General features: G+C 36.8%; 1 protein-coding gene and 1 pseudogene across 21 annotated transcripts in view; one reads left to right on the top strand and one right to left on the bottom strand.

The window, feature by feature from the left end:
* LOC147374984 (protein argonaute-3) overlaps positions 1–13,934 on the bottom strand; it is a 136,292-nt gene that overhangs the window by 96,346 nt on the left and 26,012 nt on the right. For 8 of the 21 annotated variants that reach the window (XM_086379182.1, XM_086379243.1, XM_086379277.1 and 5 more), the window contains exon 2: positions 11,967–12,138. In XM_086379182.1, coding sequence (XP_086235308.1) covers positions 11,967–12,138 — 172 coding nt within the window. Of the gene's footprint in view, positions 1–802; positions 868–10,583; positions 10,707–11,966; positions 12,139–13,934 lie in introns of all 21 variants that reach the window. The other 13 variants (XM_086379250.1, XM_086379279.1, XM_086379139.1 and 10 more) reach the window with 3 other exon arrangements.
* Positions 9,161–9,698, top strand: LOC147374986 (large ribosomal subunit protein eL21 pseudogene; annotated as a pseudogene).

The following is a 13,934-nucleotide window of genomic DNA, read 5'->3' as shown; positions in this document are numbered from 1 at the left end:
CTACTGGAGAAAAAATAAGCAGACAAGAGGTTTTAGTCTCATTCTGCCACTAAATTGTTAGGAAATTCACTTGGCCTCTCTAAATTTAGTTCCTTTATCAATAAAACTGAGGTTAATAGTCTTGGGCTGTTACAAGGATAATGTGGGATATCAGTGAAAGTACCTTGGGTGAAAAAAGTAAATATGAATGGTACTATTTTTATATAAAAATTTAAGCATAATTATCTCAAAAACATGCTTCAAGAACTATACTGATATACTGAACTCTTCCAAACAACTAACAGATACATTATAATGTACCAGCATCAAATACTGTAAATAATACAAAGAATGAATGCTGGTAATTAACAGAAACTGTGAATGGAATTTTCTGCACAGTATAGTTGGGGAGCATTAGCCTTTTATTATAACAATTGGGGGGGGGTCTCTTGTTCAAATGTAGAAATTTCAGAACAATATTTTAAGTGTGTATTGTTAAGCCAGCTTCTTAGCTTACAATAAAAAGTAAAGCTACAATAACCAAAATACATAAACTATTTTAACTTCTAAAACAGCATGCAGGAAAGAAAATCTAAATAATTGGGAATAAGAACTTCTAACCACTTTTCAGTGGCTTCCTTTTAGTAATAATCTTAGTCTGAAGAAGGAAGAATTCTTGCAGAGAATAATATGATGCATTTCTGAGGAACCTCAGGATACAATTTTTAAATTCTGAAGAATATCTGGCAATCACTACAAAAATGGAACCTACCTGAGTACATTAGGTCTTACAGAGGGCTACAGCCTACCTTCCCACTCTTACCTCAACCACCACTTCCTACATTCTGGTACCAAGTCTTTTGATTCCATCATGCTCTGGTGCACAGACTGTAAAGTAAAATTTAATATTGGTTTCAGTAAGTTCCACTTTATCACCTGACTCATACAACAGAAAAATGGTAGGAGAGGGAAATTTTAACATAAAAAGGAGGAGAGGAAATTATTTTCCTTTCCTGTTAATTGTTACTATAAACTCACAGACACCCATCTTCATTCATCTCATTTTTAAGTACCTCTTAATTTTCTACTCCCTAAAGGTAGAATGGGAAATATTACATTAGTCTTTAGGAGAAGGCATGAAATAATACATTCCTCTGAAGTGACTTTTCACCTTAATTTAGTATTCCCAGCTAATAAATTAATCTGTGACTATAGCACAGACAGAATAAAGGAAGATGGCTGAAGTATGTGCTGTGCTGAGTGACTCAGTCGTGTCCGATTTTGTGACCCCATGGACTGTAGCCCCAGGCTCTCTGTCCATGAGGAGTCTACAGGCAAGAATACTGGAGAAGGTATAACAATACTGCTAAGATATAACAAGATGCTAAAATCACCCAGTGGTTTATAAAACACAATGCAAACAGCTGACAAGCTCTCCTAGTATCCTTCCAACTTCTAATTTAACTTCATACCTCTGTGCTAAGTAGCAGAGAGGGTAGCCAATAAATACTTTTGTGTCAAAATAAAGTTTAAAGATGCAGAGTAGAGTTATACTTTAGATCAAATTTTTAATACTTTACAAAATTCATAGTACATCAGAGCATTTCACCATAAACTATCTTCACTGCCAGTTCACATGGGTATGAATTCTTTCATAACCTTATATAACCACAGTAGTTAATCTATAAACACTTCTAGTATTCACAAACGACTGACAGACTAGATTGAGTAATAGATTTTAAACTCAAGGTGGCTTACGCTAACCATTCTCCTCTAGAACACTCTCCTCCAGACCACCATTGACTTCTTCAGACACAGTCTCTTTTCAGTCTCTATATTTCTGGCTTCTTTGAGCATCTGCAACTGTGATCTATCCTTGAAAATCATGATACTTGACTTACTTTCTACTTTGTCCTGGTTTTCCTACCTTTCCAATCTCCTAAGTGTCTTCATTGACAAACCTGAGTCTTATCCCAGGAATCTATTCTCAGTCTTCTTATCTTGATTCTATGCACTCTCCCTAGATTTTAACTATCACCTCTTCCCTGGTGGCTCAGTGGTAAAGAATCTGCCTGCAGTGCAGGAGATGTGAGTTCGATCCCTGGGTTGGGAAGATCCCCTGGAGAAGGAAATGGCAAGCCACCAGAGTATTCTCACCTGGGAAATCCCATGGACAGAGGAACCTAGTTGGCTATAGCCCATGGGGTCGCAAAAAGTTGGACACAAATTAGGGATTAAACAGCTGCAGCAGCAGCATAAAATATTAAACAGATCAGCAAAGAGGACAGCATAGGGAATTATAAGCATTATCTTTTAATAAACTATAATGAAGTATAATTGCAAAAAATACTGACTCACTAAGCTATACACCTGAAACTTATGTTATAAATCAACTGTACTTCAAATTTAAAAAAGCAAGTACTAGAGGTGCTAGAGGGTATGTAGAGTATGAGAAAAAATCGTTAGAAGTATTTATATTTAATTTTCATCTAACAATTACTAATCAAGATGGACTAATATTCATGAATAGAGATTGACACTGGTGCCCTTACTTAGTCCACATGAGATGGTCAGGTGTAACAACACATGTAGGTACACAAGAAATCCTAAGGGAATAATGGGATTTCTGTAATGTGAGTTAACAGTGAAACTCTCACTCATTCATTCATTTTCAGCAAGCTGTAACTTTTTTCTGTTCAAGTGTGCAGCACATATTCTATCAGGTTTCTGGTACAGAAATCAGAACATTTCAAATTACTATAGTCTTAGTTTATTTCAAATATTGTTTCCCACCTTTAATTTTTTGATAGTTACACAAAGTTAGAATAGTAGTATAATTTTTTAATAATTAAAAAATTAATTTCTGTATATAAATATATATATTTATTTATTGCTGAATGAGGGTGTGAAGTCACTCAGTCGTGGCCGACTCTTTGCGACCCCATGGACTGTTGCCCATCAGGCTCCTCTGTCCATGGGAATATGGCTCTCTACTCTTTCTGAATTCACAAGCCTTAGCATGGACTTAAGATCCTTCATAACCTATTCCCTGGTCAACTTTTCAGACTCTATCTACTCTATTTTTACTGGCTAATTTCTGTTATGTAAACATGTCATACCTTTACTCATGTTCCCTATATGGAATATTCTTTCCCCTGCTCCACTAGGTAACTATTCAGCTCAGATAGCATGTCATCTACTCTATCTCCATAACCAAAATTGGGAATCAGTACTCCACACATCTCACAGAACTTGTCACTCTACACAGACTATAAAATCCTTGGCAGGAATCATGTTTTATTTATCTTGTTATCCCCAGAGCTTAGCACAGTGCCTGACACAAAACAGACGCACAATAAATTAAACAGTTAAGAAAACATAGGCAAGATTTAAAAAACGATCTTTAAGGCTTTAAAAGTTACCGTAGATTTAGAATTATAGTTCTAGTCAGATCCATAAATTTTGAAATCTAGTACCAATAGCATTCTTAATTGGTACAATAATATAGCACATTCAGATAACTGCTTTAAATTAACTCAGTCTAAAAAAAAAAAAGGAGCAGCCTAGAAGTAAACAATCAAGGCACATCCTACAATGGAATATTATACAGCTGTTATTGTAATTTGAATCTACACAAATGGATAGATGTTAAAAATAAACCCTACCTACAGTCCCTATGTTTAGACATATCTTTATTTACAACAGTATCTTTGAAAAATACCTTTCAATTTCAAATATATTGTAGGAATATCAGCCAAAAGATTAGTGAGTAATTTATTTAGATGCTACTTTAAAAGAATTTTGAGATTTGAAATATTCACCATCTATTAGCTTTCTTATCTTACAAGTGACTAACGACTAACAAGGCAAATAAAACTTGCTTTTTAAAAATTATATATTTTGTATGGTAAAGTTTCCCCAAGACAGCTGAACATGCAAAACTAAACCATTTAATTTTCACTGGCAGTGTTTTTTGGGGTTTGTCTTCTAAATCATTTTAATCAGAAGTATACCCCTCAAAACACATCAAAAGAACAGTTGACAAAAGAAAAAATAACTAGACTTCATCAAAATAAAAAATGTGTTTCAAAGAAAGTGAAAATGCAAAAGGAATATAGCCAATATTTTATATAATAACTTTATATGGAGTATAATCTATTAAATGTCAAATCATTATGTTGTACATTTGAAACTAATATAGTATTGTAAATCAACTATATCTCAATTGCAAGAAAAAAGAAAAAATTTTAAAAGGAAGTAAAAAAGGCACGGTGCAGAAAAGGAGAAAACTTTTGCAAATCATCTTATCTGATAAGGTATAAAGAACTCCTACAGCTTAGTAACAAAAAAGGCAAACGATTTAATTTTCAAATGGGCAAAAGACTTGGACAGACATTTCTCTGAAAATATGCAAATAGCCAATAAGTACACAAAAAGATGCTCAACATCATTAGCCATCAGGGAAATGCAAATCAAAGTAACAATGTGATACTACTCAACACTTACTAAGATAGCTAGTGAAAAAGACAGATAACAAATGTTAATGAGGATGTAGAGACACTGGAATCACCACATACTGCTATCAGGAATGTAAAATGATGCATCCATTTTGGAAGATTCTGGCAGTTCCTCAAAAGATTAAACATCGAGTTGCTACTTGATTCCACTCTTGGGTATACACTCAAGAGAAATGAAAACATGAATGTGAATAGCAACATGAATCTTAAGAGCCAAAAAGTGCAAACAACTCCCACATCCATCAACAAGTGAACAGAAACACAAAATATCCATACAATGGAATCTTATTAAGTAATAAAAAGTAATGAAATACTAATAGATACTACAACATTAAGGGACTTCCCTGGTGACTCAGACTGTAAAGAATCTGCCTGCATTGCAGGTAGACACAGATTCAGTCCCTGGGTTAGGAAGATCCCCAGAGAAGGAAGTGGCTACCCGACTCCAGTATTCTTGCCTGGAGAATCCCATGGACAGAGGAGACTAGTGGACTACAGTCTGTGGGGTTGCATAGCGTCGGACACAACTGAGCGACTCACAGTTTTACTTCTTTCTGTTACAACATTATGTGAAAACATGTGAAATGAAAGAGGTCGGTCACACAAAAGGCCACATTCTGTATGATTCCATTTATATTGAAATGTCCAGAAAAGGCAAATCTACAGAGCCAGAAAGTAGGCTAGTGTTGGGCAGGGATGCAAGGAGGGAGGGATGCAGAGAGGGAGGAAATGGGGAGTGGCTGCTAATGAGATTTCTTTGGCAGAGGACAAAATGTTCTAAAGTATGACTGGGGTGATGGTTGTCCACTATCACTGTAAACACACTAAATAACACTGAATTGTACATTTTAAATGAGTGAACTGTGTACTATATGAATTGTATATCAATAAAGTTGCTATTTAAAAAAAGAATGTCCCTTTCTTGGAACACTACCCTAGTATAACACTGTCAATAATATTCCAAATAACAAAAGAGAGTTTCTTCAAACACTCTGACTTGTGATGATTTCTACATAAAAGCCAAAATCTTTTCAATATAGATATATTTTTTCCTTCTAAAATTCAATCATCAGAATTATATTACCTCTGTATGCAATATGCACAAATATTCAGCACTATGTCATTAATCGTAATAAAATAGTAATGGGTAAAGAATCCGCCTGCAATGCAGGAGACATAGGAGACACAGGTTCAATTCCTGGGTCAGGAAGATCCTGTGGAGAAGGAAATGGCAACCTATTCCACTATTCTTGCCTGAAAAATCCCATGGACAGATGAGCCTGACAGGCTACAGTCCAAAGGGTGGCAAAGAGTCACAACTGACACGACTGACTGAGTAAGCACAATCATCCTAATATAATGACTGTCAGATAATGTTTAATTTATGAAAGAAAATTAAATAAATTTGATCACTCTATTACCATTTCAAGATTCCTTCTATCTTTATACAAGTAGATCTTGCATTTATAATCACGCTGCATAAACAATTTTCACATCTATTTCACTATTTAACAACTTTGAATAAGTACATTGACAGCCTACTGAGGATTTACCCTGATATACATTTAGTAGTTGGACAAACGAGCATAAAAATCTCAAGTTACAGATTTTACACTCTAGGTCATAATACTTCTAAAAATTAACTTTTAGTTATTAATACCATTCACTTGTAAAAAAGCACCTAGAAACATCTGAAACCTGCTTTACTCTTTTAACTAATGATGATTTTAAAATGAAATCATTAAATAGGGAAAAAAAGAAACACATAGATACATACTCCAGAAAAGAAGTGAGGAAAGGACAAAAAAAGCAACAGAAAAAAAATCTAAGGTAGAAAAATTGACTCACAAGATGATTCACAAGCATTTCCTGCATATTTTGTCCAAGAAAACTCTTCTGACTAAAGTGGAAACTTGCTTGGCTGCAATACATCATTCTACTAGTATGATTAATGTCATAGTTCCAAATATTTGAGCATGTGGCATATGGACAAGAGAAACCTCATATGTGTTGATTTAAATACTGCTACATTTTGGCTCATAACTATTTAGTTAATATTGAAAAGGAATTGTAAGGTTCTATTGAGTTTCCAACTTTTCGAATTCTAGTTTTTGACGTGTAAGAACTAAATCAATTTAGGAAGCCCATCAACAATTTTAAATGACTACTTGTATGTAATACTGCAAAAAGTGAAGACAAGAACTAGTCTTCTGAAGAAAACAAAAGGAATAAGTTTCGTGGATGCTGACATAAAATTAAGTCAATATTATTAGCAAAGTACAAAGTTGGTTAATGCCAATTTTAGAGTCCCAAAGAGATCCTCTAGCTCCTGTCAAAACTCAAATAAAAGGTACATGATAAAAAAATTTCCATTTGGAAACATCTTAATTACAGATCCTTTACTTCTACTGACAAATAACATAAGAAGACAAAGCAACATAAAGATGAAATGCAATTAGGGATGTCAACAGGGCCATAAGTTAAAACCAGAATGTACCACACTAATTTATTATATATATGTTCCTCTCAAATTTAACCAACATGTTGAAACTCTGTGGTACACAACTTCATATACACACATATAACATGTGATTATTCCTTTACCAAAAAAAGGTAAGAAAAGGAACAAATCTAATATAAATAATTTTGGTCTTTTATACCCAACATTACTGCGACTGCCTCAGTCTCTTATGAGAGACTCATCTGAAATATTAAAAAAAAAAACCCTTAACTGACATACCTCTAAGTCCCAAGTCTCCAACTCCTATCATTCCCTCAATTCCAACCCATTTTGTCTTCAAGTGATTTTGCTGTTCTAACACTGTTGTTGTTGTTCAGTCATATAGTCATGTCCGACTCTTTGCTACCCCATGGACTGCAGCATGCCAAGCCTCTCTGTCCCTCACCATCTCCTGAAGTTTGCCCAAATTCATGTCCATTGCATTGGTGATGCCATCCAGCCATCTCATCCTATGATGCCCTCTTGTCCTTCTGCCCTTAATCTTTCCCAGCATCAGGGACTTTTCCAATGAGTCAGCTGTTTGCATCAAATGATCAAAATACTGGAGTTTCAGCTACAGCATCAGTCCTTCCAAGGAGTATTCAGGGGTGATGTCCCTTACAATTGACTGGTTTGATCTCCTTGCTGTCCAAGGGACTCTCAGGAGTCTTCTCCAGTACCACAGTTTGAATGAAGGTGCTCTGCCTTCTTTACGGTCCAACTCTCACAACCGTATGTGACCACTGGGAAGACTATAGCCTAGACTATACGGACCTCTGTCGGCAGAGTAATGTCTCTGCTTTTCAACACACTGTCTAGGTTTGTCATAGCTTATCTGCCAAGAAACAATCATCTTCTGGTTTCATGGCTGCAGTCACCATCCACAGTGATTTCAGAGCCCAGGACGAGGAAATCTGTCACTGCTTCCACCTTTTCCCCTTCCATTTGCCATGAAGTGATGGGGCTGGATGCTATGATCTTAGTTTTTTTAATATTTAGTTTTAAGCCGGCTGTTTCACTTTCTTCCTTTACCCTCATCAAGATGCTCTTTAGTTCCTCATAGCTTACTGCCATTAGAGTGGTATCATCCAAATATCTAGGGCTGTCGATGTTTCTCCCGCTATCTTGATTCCAGCTTGGATGAGTTCATCCAGCCGGGCATTTTTCATGATGTGCTTGGTGTACAGGTTAAACAAACAGGGTGACAGCAGACAACCCTGTCCATACAGGGTTCTAACTGTTGCTTCTTGACCCACAAATAGATTTCTCAGGAGACAGGTAAGATAGTCTGGTATTTCCACCTCTTTAAGAGCTTTTCACAGTTTATTATGATCCACACAGTCAAAGCCTTTGGCATAGTCAACGAAACAGAGGCAAATTTTTTTGGAATTCCCTAGCTTTCTCCATAATCCAGCAAACGTTGGCAATTTGATCTCTGTTTCTAATGTTATAATTATATAATTTTGCTATTCAATAAATAACATATGAGAATTCTCCACTATATATTGCTAAATTTAAGGACAATTCTTTCAGGTAGGGCAAGCTGGAGAGGCGATAATAAGAAATTCAGCTAAGAAATATTTGCCTTAGACATTCTATTGGTTAAGAGATTTCTTTAGATTAATAAATGCCTTTAAAAAATGTAAACATCTACCAGAAAGGCCAGGATTATCCTTTGTTCAAATTTACACATTAACACCCTAGTTTTGAGAAACAAGAAAAAGGGAATTTGAGAGTGCAGCATGAGATGGGTAATCCCTGTAAGCACAAAGACAGACAAAAGAAAAGGATACTATGATAAAGACTAACCTGCATATTCTAGGAGAGAGGATAGGGTACTGAACATCCATACGAAGCCCTTTGTAATGTCCAGTTCTCTTTCCTGTCTCTCACCAATTCACTCATCCCCTCTTAGTTTTATAGGCATTTTGTTCATTTTATTGAGTATTTACTCTGTGCCAATCACTGAGCTAAGATCAGATGATCATACAGATGATGATAAAGAATATAACTTTTCATGAAGAGGTTATGCTGAGAGAAGAAGGTAGCAACAAATATTGTACTAAATATATTATAACAAAAGTGCATACCAATCAAGTACTACAAGGTCATAGTAGAATGAGCTGGCCTTTTGGCTGGAACCGCCACCCTCCAGCATTTTCCCAAAATGACCAACACGAAGGGAGAGAGGAGGGGTACTCGCCGTATGTTTTCTAGGCCTTTTAGGAAACATGGAGTTGCTCCTGTGGCCACATATATCATGCACATCAACAAGAGAGGTGATGTTGTAGATAACAAGGGAAGGGCACCATTCTTGACAAGAAATGCCCCATCAATGTTACGGTGGCAAAACTGGAAGAGTCTACAGTGTTACCTAGCATGCTGATGGCATCCGTGTAAACAAACAAGTTAAGGGCAAGGTTCTTGCCAAGAGAATTAATGTGCACATGGAGCACATTAAGCAGTCTAAGAGCCAAGACAGCTTCCTGAAATGTGTAAAGGAAAATGATTAGAAAAAGAAGGGAGCCAAAAAGAAAAGTATTTGGGTTCAGCTGAAGCACCAGCTTGCTCCACCCAGAGATACACACTCTGTGAGAACCAGTGGGAAGGAGCCTGAACTGCTGAGCCCCTTCTCCATGAATTCATGCCACAATGGCTACAAAGAAAATAAAAGACCTGGACTGTATGTTTCTCCTGAGTAGAAGTGTTGTGTCCCTTTTCCCAAAGAAATATTTAAAGCACCTTTTAATGATGTCCAAATTCAGTGGGTGATGTCTTTATTCTTCAAATCTAACGGGTTTTCTTCCTGAAAGATGTGAGGGAATTTGTTGTGCAATATACTCCATCGATTAATAAACTGCCAGTTATTATTTATTTTAAAAAGTGAACTACCATCTGACTATGGAGTTCAAAAGGTTTGTCTTGAAAAATAATAGAAGTTTGCCAGCTAGATAAAGGCAGAGAGGGCATTCCAGGTAGGAGTCGCAGAATATGAAAAAAGATGAAGGTTAGAGCCAAACTAAGAAGGGCATACTATACTAAACTTGGGATGCTATTCTGTAGGCAATAGGCAGCTGAACACATTTAAAAGTAGGCGAGTGAAATAATCAGATTTCTTACTTAAAAGGATAACTATGCCAAAAGTGTAGATATGTTAGGAGAATGGAGAGAGAAAGAGACATTAGGGCAGACAAGGTCATTAAAATAGTCTAGGCAACAAATAAGGGTCTGAAACCAAGGTGGCAGTAATACGGATAGAGGGGGCCAGATTAGGGAATAGTTTCTGAAAAAGAAGCAATAGGACATGATCACCAATAGGAGGAAAAGGAAGTTCTAGTTTGGAAATTTAGGTAGAAAAAAAGAATACAGCAACATGAGCAGAGTGTGGGGAGGAGGATTCAGAGAGTAAGTTGTTTGAAGTCCTTTATAGATAGTAAGGTGTCAGTCCAAAGCTCAGGAAAGAGGCAGAGGCTACAGCAAGATTAGGTAATCATCTAGTCAGATGGCAAGCACTGCAGTAACTGACTAGAACCTCCCCTTTGAGCCTGGCTTAGGTCAGTACACCTGGTTCTCCTCAACTGCCATACCTTTGTTGTTGTTCAGTCGCTAAGTCATGTCCGACTCTTTGCGACCCCATGGACTGCAGCACGCCAGGCTTCCCTGTCCTTCACTATCTCCTGGAGTTTGTATCTTTGTTACTGCTGCCTTATCTTAAAAACAAAACAAAAAGTGCTTTCTTTACTACAGCTATCTGCAATTCTACCAACTCTTTAGATTAATTCAATTCCTTCCCTTCTTGCTTTACAAATTATTTCTTAACGACTATCAAGTCAGGATTCTGGAGTTCTGGTCTCACATTTGCTACTAGTAAGCGTTGTTGAATAAGCCTCTCAACCTTTCTTGATTTCAGCTATAAAAAAGGTATGGGGGAAAAAAAGGTATCAGATTAGTTGATACCTTAGGTTTCTCCACTTGTAATACTCTACAACTTGCCTCCTGACCTCAGAAAGAACTCTGTTATTACGTTAATTGTAACATTCATATGATAGGGGTTTTCTGTTACATGTTATTACAAAGATTCTTAGTACTAATTTATTTCATATTTCTTATGGATCTTATCTCACAGGAGGGGGCAAGAAGAGGGTGGTACAAATTTAGAGAGTAGCACTGACATATGTACACTACTCAGACAGCTAGTGGGAAGCTGCTGAACAGCACAGGGAGCTCAGCTCAGCGCTCTGTGATGACCTGGAGGGAGTGGGAGGGAGGTTCAAGAGGGAGGGAGTCTATGTATACTTATAGATGATTCATGCTATTGTACAGCAGAAACTAACACAACATTGTAAAGCAAGTATACTTCAATTAAAAAAACCTCCTTTGTGGTGTACATCATGTCATAAATTCCTTTCACATTTCCTATATTACATAAACCATATCCACATCCATAGTATTTGGAGGGAGTGAGAGAAGCTTATTAACAGCAGACTGCAAATCTTTATATATCATATATATTTATTCCTGTATAAGAGTAGGGAACAGTTAGAGGAGTTGAGGATGGGAAGGCATAAAATCATGACAATCACCATTGTCTCAAAGGGAATATTACAGAAGGGGTAAATAAGTTCAAGGTAGGTGGGAAGAGAAAAGAAAAGCACAGATAGATATTACCTAATAGCAAAGGAAAAAAATGTTCAGTCTGATTTTAAGAGCACGTAACAATGAGTTGGACCTTTTCTATTATCACAGAGAAAACATATAAGGTTACTGTAACAGAAAAATTTCAAGACTATTTGTAGATTTCCCCCATTATCACACCTCTGAAGTACAGTCAATTTCAAAGAAAATTACCATGTGTTCTTGGTCAAATTTAGACATTAAACACTGCTATTTAGACATATAAGATAAACATAATTTCTAAAGCAAAGACAAAAACCAACAGCAAAAGATCTCTGTGACTTCTTGATTCTTACCTGTTCACTCTCCTAGGACACTTGTCTGGTTTAATATCTACCTCATAGAGGTAGACATCAATCTTTGGAATTTCAACTTGAAAACAGTTAGCCAGCAATTTAATGGGTTTGCCCATGGTGCCATAGCCAGGTCTTCTGGGCACCATGAGTAGGGGCTGGGCCCCAACGGGTCCTGCCAGGGAAGGGGAAAAAAAGAGAGACAGAAACACTGTTACAAGCTGTGTTTGATAATCCTGTCAACCAGAGTAGGTTAGAATTTTAAGTACGGCTGATAATGACTAAAGCCTAGTGCTGAAAAATGATGTCAATTCTAAGACCCCTTTCTTTCACTCCAATTTACTTTCTTCATTAAAACATACAGAGAAAAAAACGGGGTACCTCTGAAAAATTGTTTTGGAACGGGTGGAAAAAACAATCCCACAAACCCAGGTGAGCATAAGCAAACCACAAATCCACAAACCACTCGTATCCAAAGAGTGTGTGACCAACAGCAGAATAATCTTACAGAAGGGTAAGAGCAAATGAACAAAATAAACAAACAAACAAAAAAAAGATCAACAAAGCACAAAATCAATTACTTGAAAAGATAAATAAAGTGATAAATTCCAGACAACACAAACTTTTATAACATGAGAAAAAAGGTTGAAGTAACCAATATAAATGGAAAAAATGTATTACCACAAATACCAAAGACATTACAAACACTTAATAAATTTGAAAGTTTGATGAATTAGACAAAGTCTTAGAAAAATACAGCTTACTGGTACACAAAAGCAGATAAAATTTGAAAAACTGTTGATAAAATATAAAATGGTACAGCTGCTTTGGAAAACAGTAGAGTGGTTCCTCAAAACATTAAAAGCAGAATTATCATATGATACAATAGATCTATTATCTACTTCTGGGTATAACCCCAAAAAAACTGAAAGTGGGCTATTGATAATTATATACCTATGCTCATAGCAGTACTATTCACAATAAACAAAGTAAGTGTGTGTTAATTGCTCAGTCATGTCCGACTCTTTGCAGCCCCATGGACTGTAGCCTGCGAAGCTCCTCTGTCCATGGGATTCACCAGACAAGAATACTGGAGTTACCATTTCTTACTCCAAAGGATCTTCTTGGCTCAGGGATTGAACTGGCCTCTGTTGAACTGGCAGACAGGTTCTTTACCACTAGAGCCACCAGGGAAGCCCCTAACCACTTGCTCTTCGTTACACAGTAATAGCCCTTAAGGAGAAGAAAATGGCACCCCACTCCAGTACTCTTGCCTGGAAAATCCCATGGACGGAGGGAGCCTGGTGGGCTGTAGTCCATGGGATCGCTAAGAGTCGGACACAACTGAGCGGCTTCACTTTCACTTTTCACTTTCATGCATTGGAGAAGGAAATGGCAACCAACTCCAGTGTTCTTGCCTGGAGAATCCCAGGGACGGGGGAACCTGGTGGGCTGCCGTCTCTGGGGTCGCACAGAGTCGGACACGACTGAATCGACTAAGCAGCAACAATAGCCCTTAAATTCTATTTCCTGATCTATAAAACGGAAATAATACCTAATCTGCCTTTTTCATGAATCTTGTCAGGATCAAATCAGAACATAAACAATAGATAAAATTTACCAAGCTCTTACTACATCTTATAACAATTATTTTTATTTTTTAAACATTACTGAAGTATAGTTGATTTACAATGTGTTTAATTTCTGCTTTACAGCAAGGTGACTCAGTTATACATCCGTTTTCATATTCTTTTCCATTTTGGTTTATCACAGGACACTGAAAATAGTTCCTTGAGCTATACAGTAGGACCTTGTTGTTTATCTATCCTACATATAATAGTTGCCATCTGCTACCAAACTCCAGTCCTTCCCGCTGCCAACCTGCTTCTTCCTTGGCAACCACAAGTCTGTTCTCTATGTCTGTGAGTCTGTTTCTGTTTTCTAGACATGTTCATTTGTGTTGTATTTTAG

The sequence above is a fragment of the Bos grunniens genome, chromosome 3 (assembly GCF_055505025.1).
Source record: "Bos grunniens cultivar Pamir isolate PY7600 chromosome 3, Bosgru_T2T1.0, whole genome shotgun sequence".
Taxonomy (NCBI): domain Eukaryota; kingdom Metazoa; phylum Chordata; class Mammalia; order Artiodactyla; family Bovidae; genus Bos; species Bos grunniens.
This window is presented reverse-complemented; position numbering and strand designations above follow the sequence as displayed.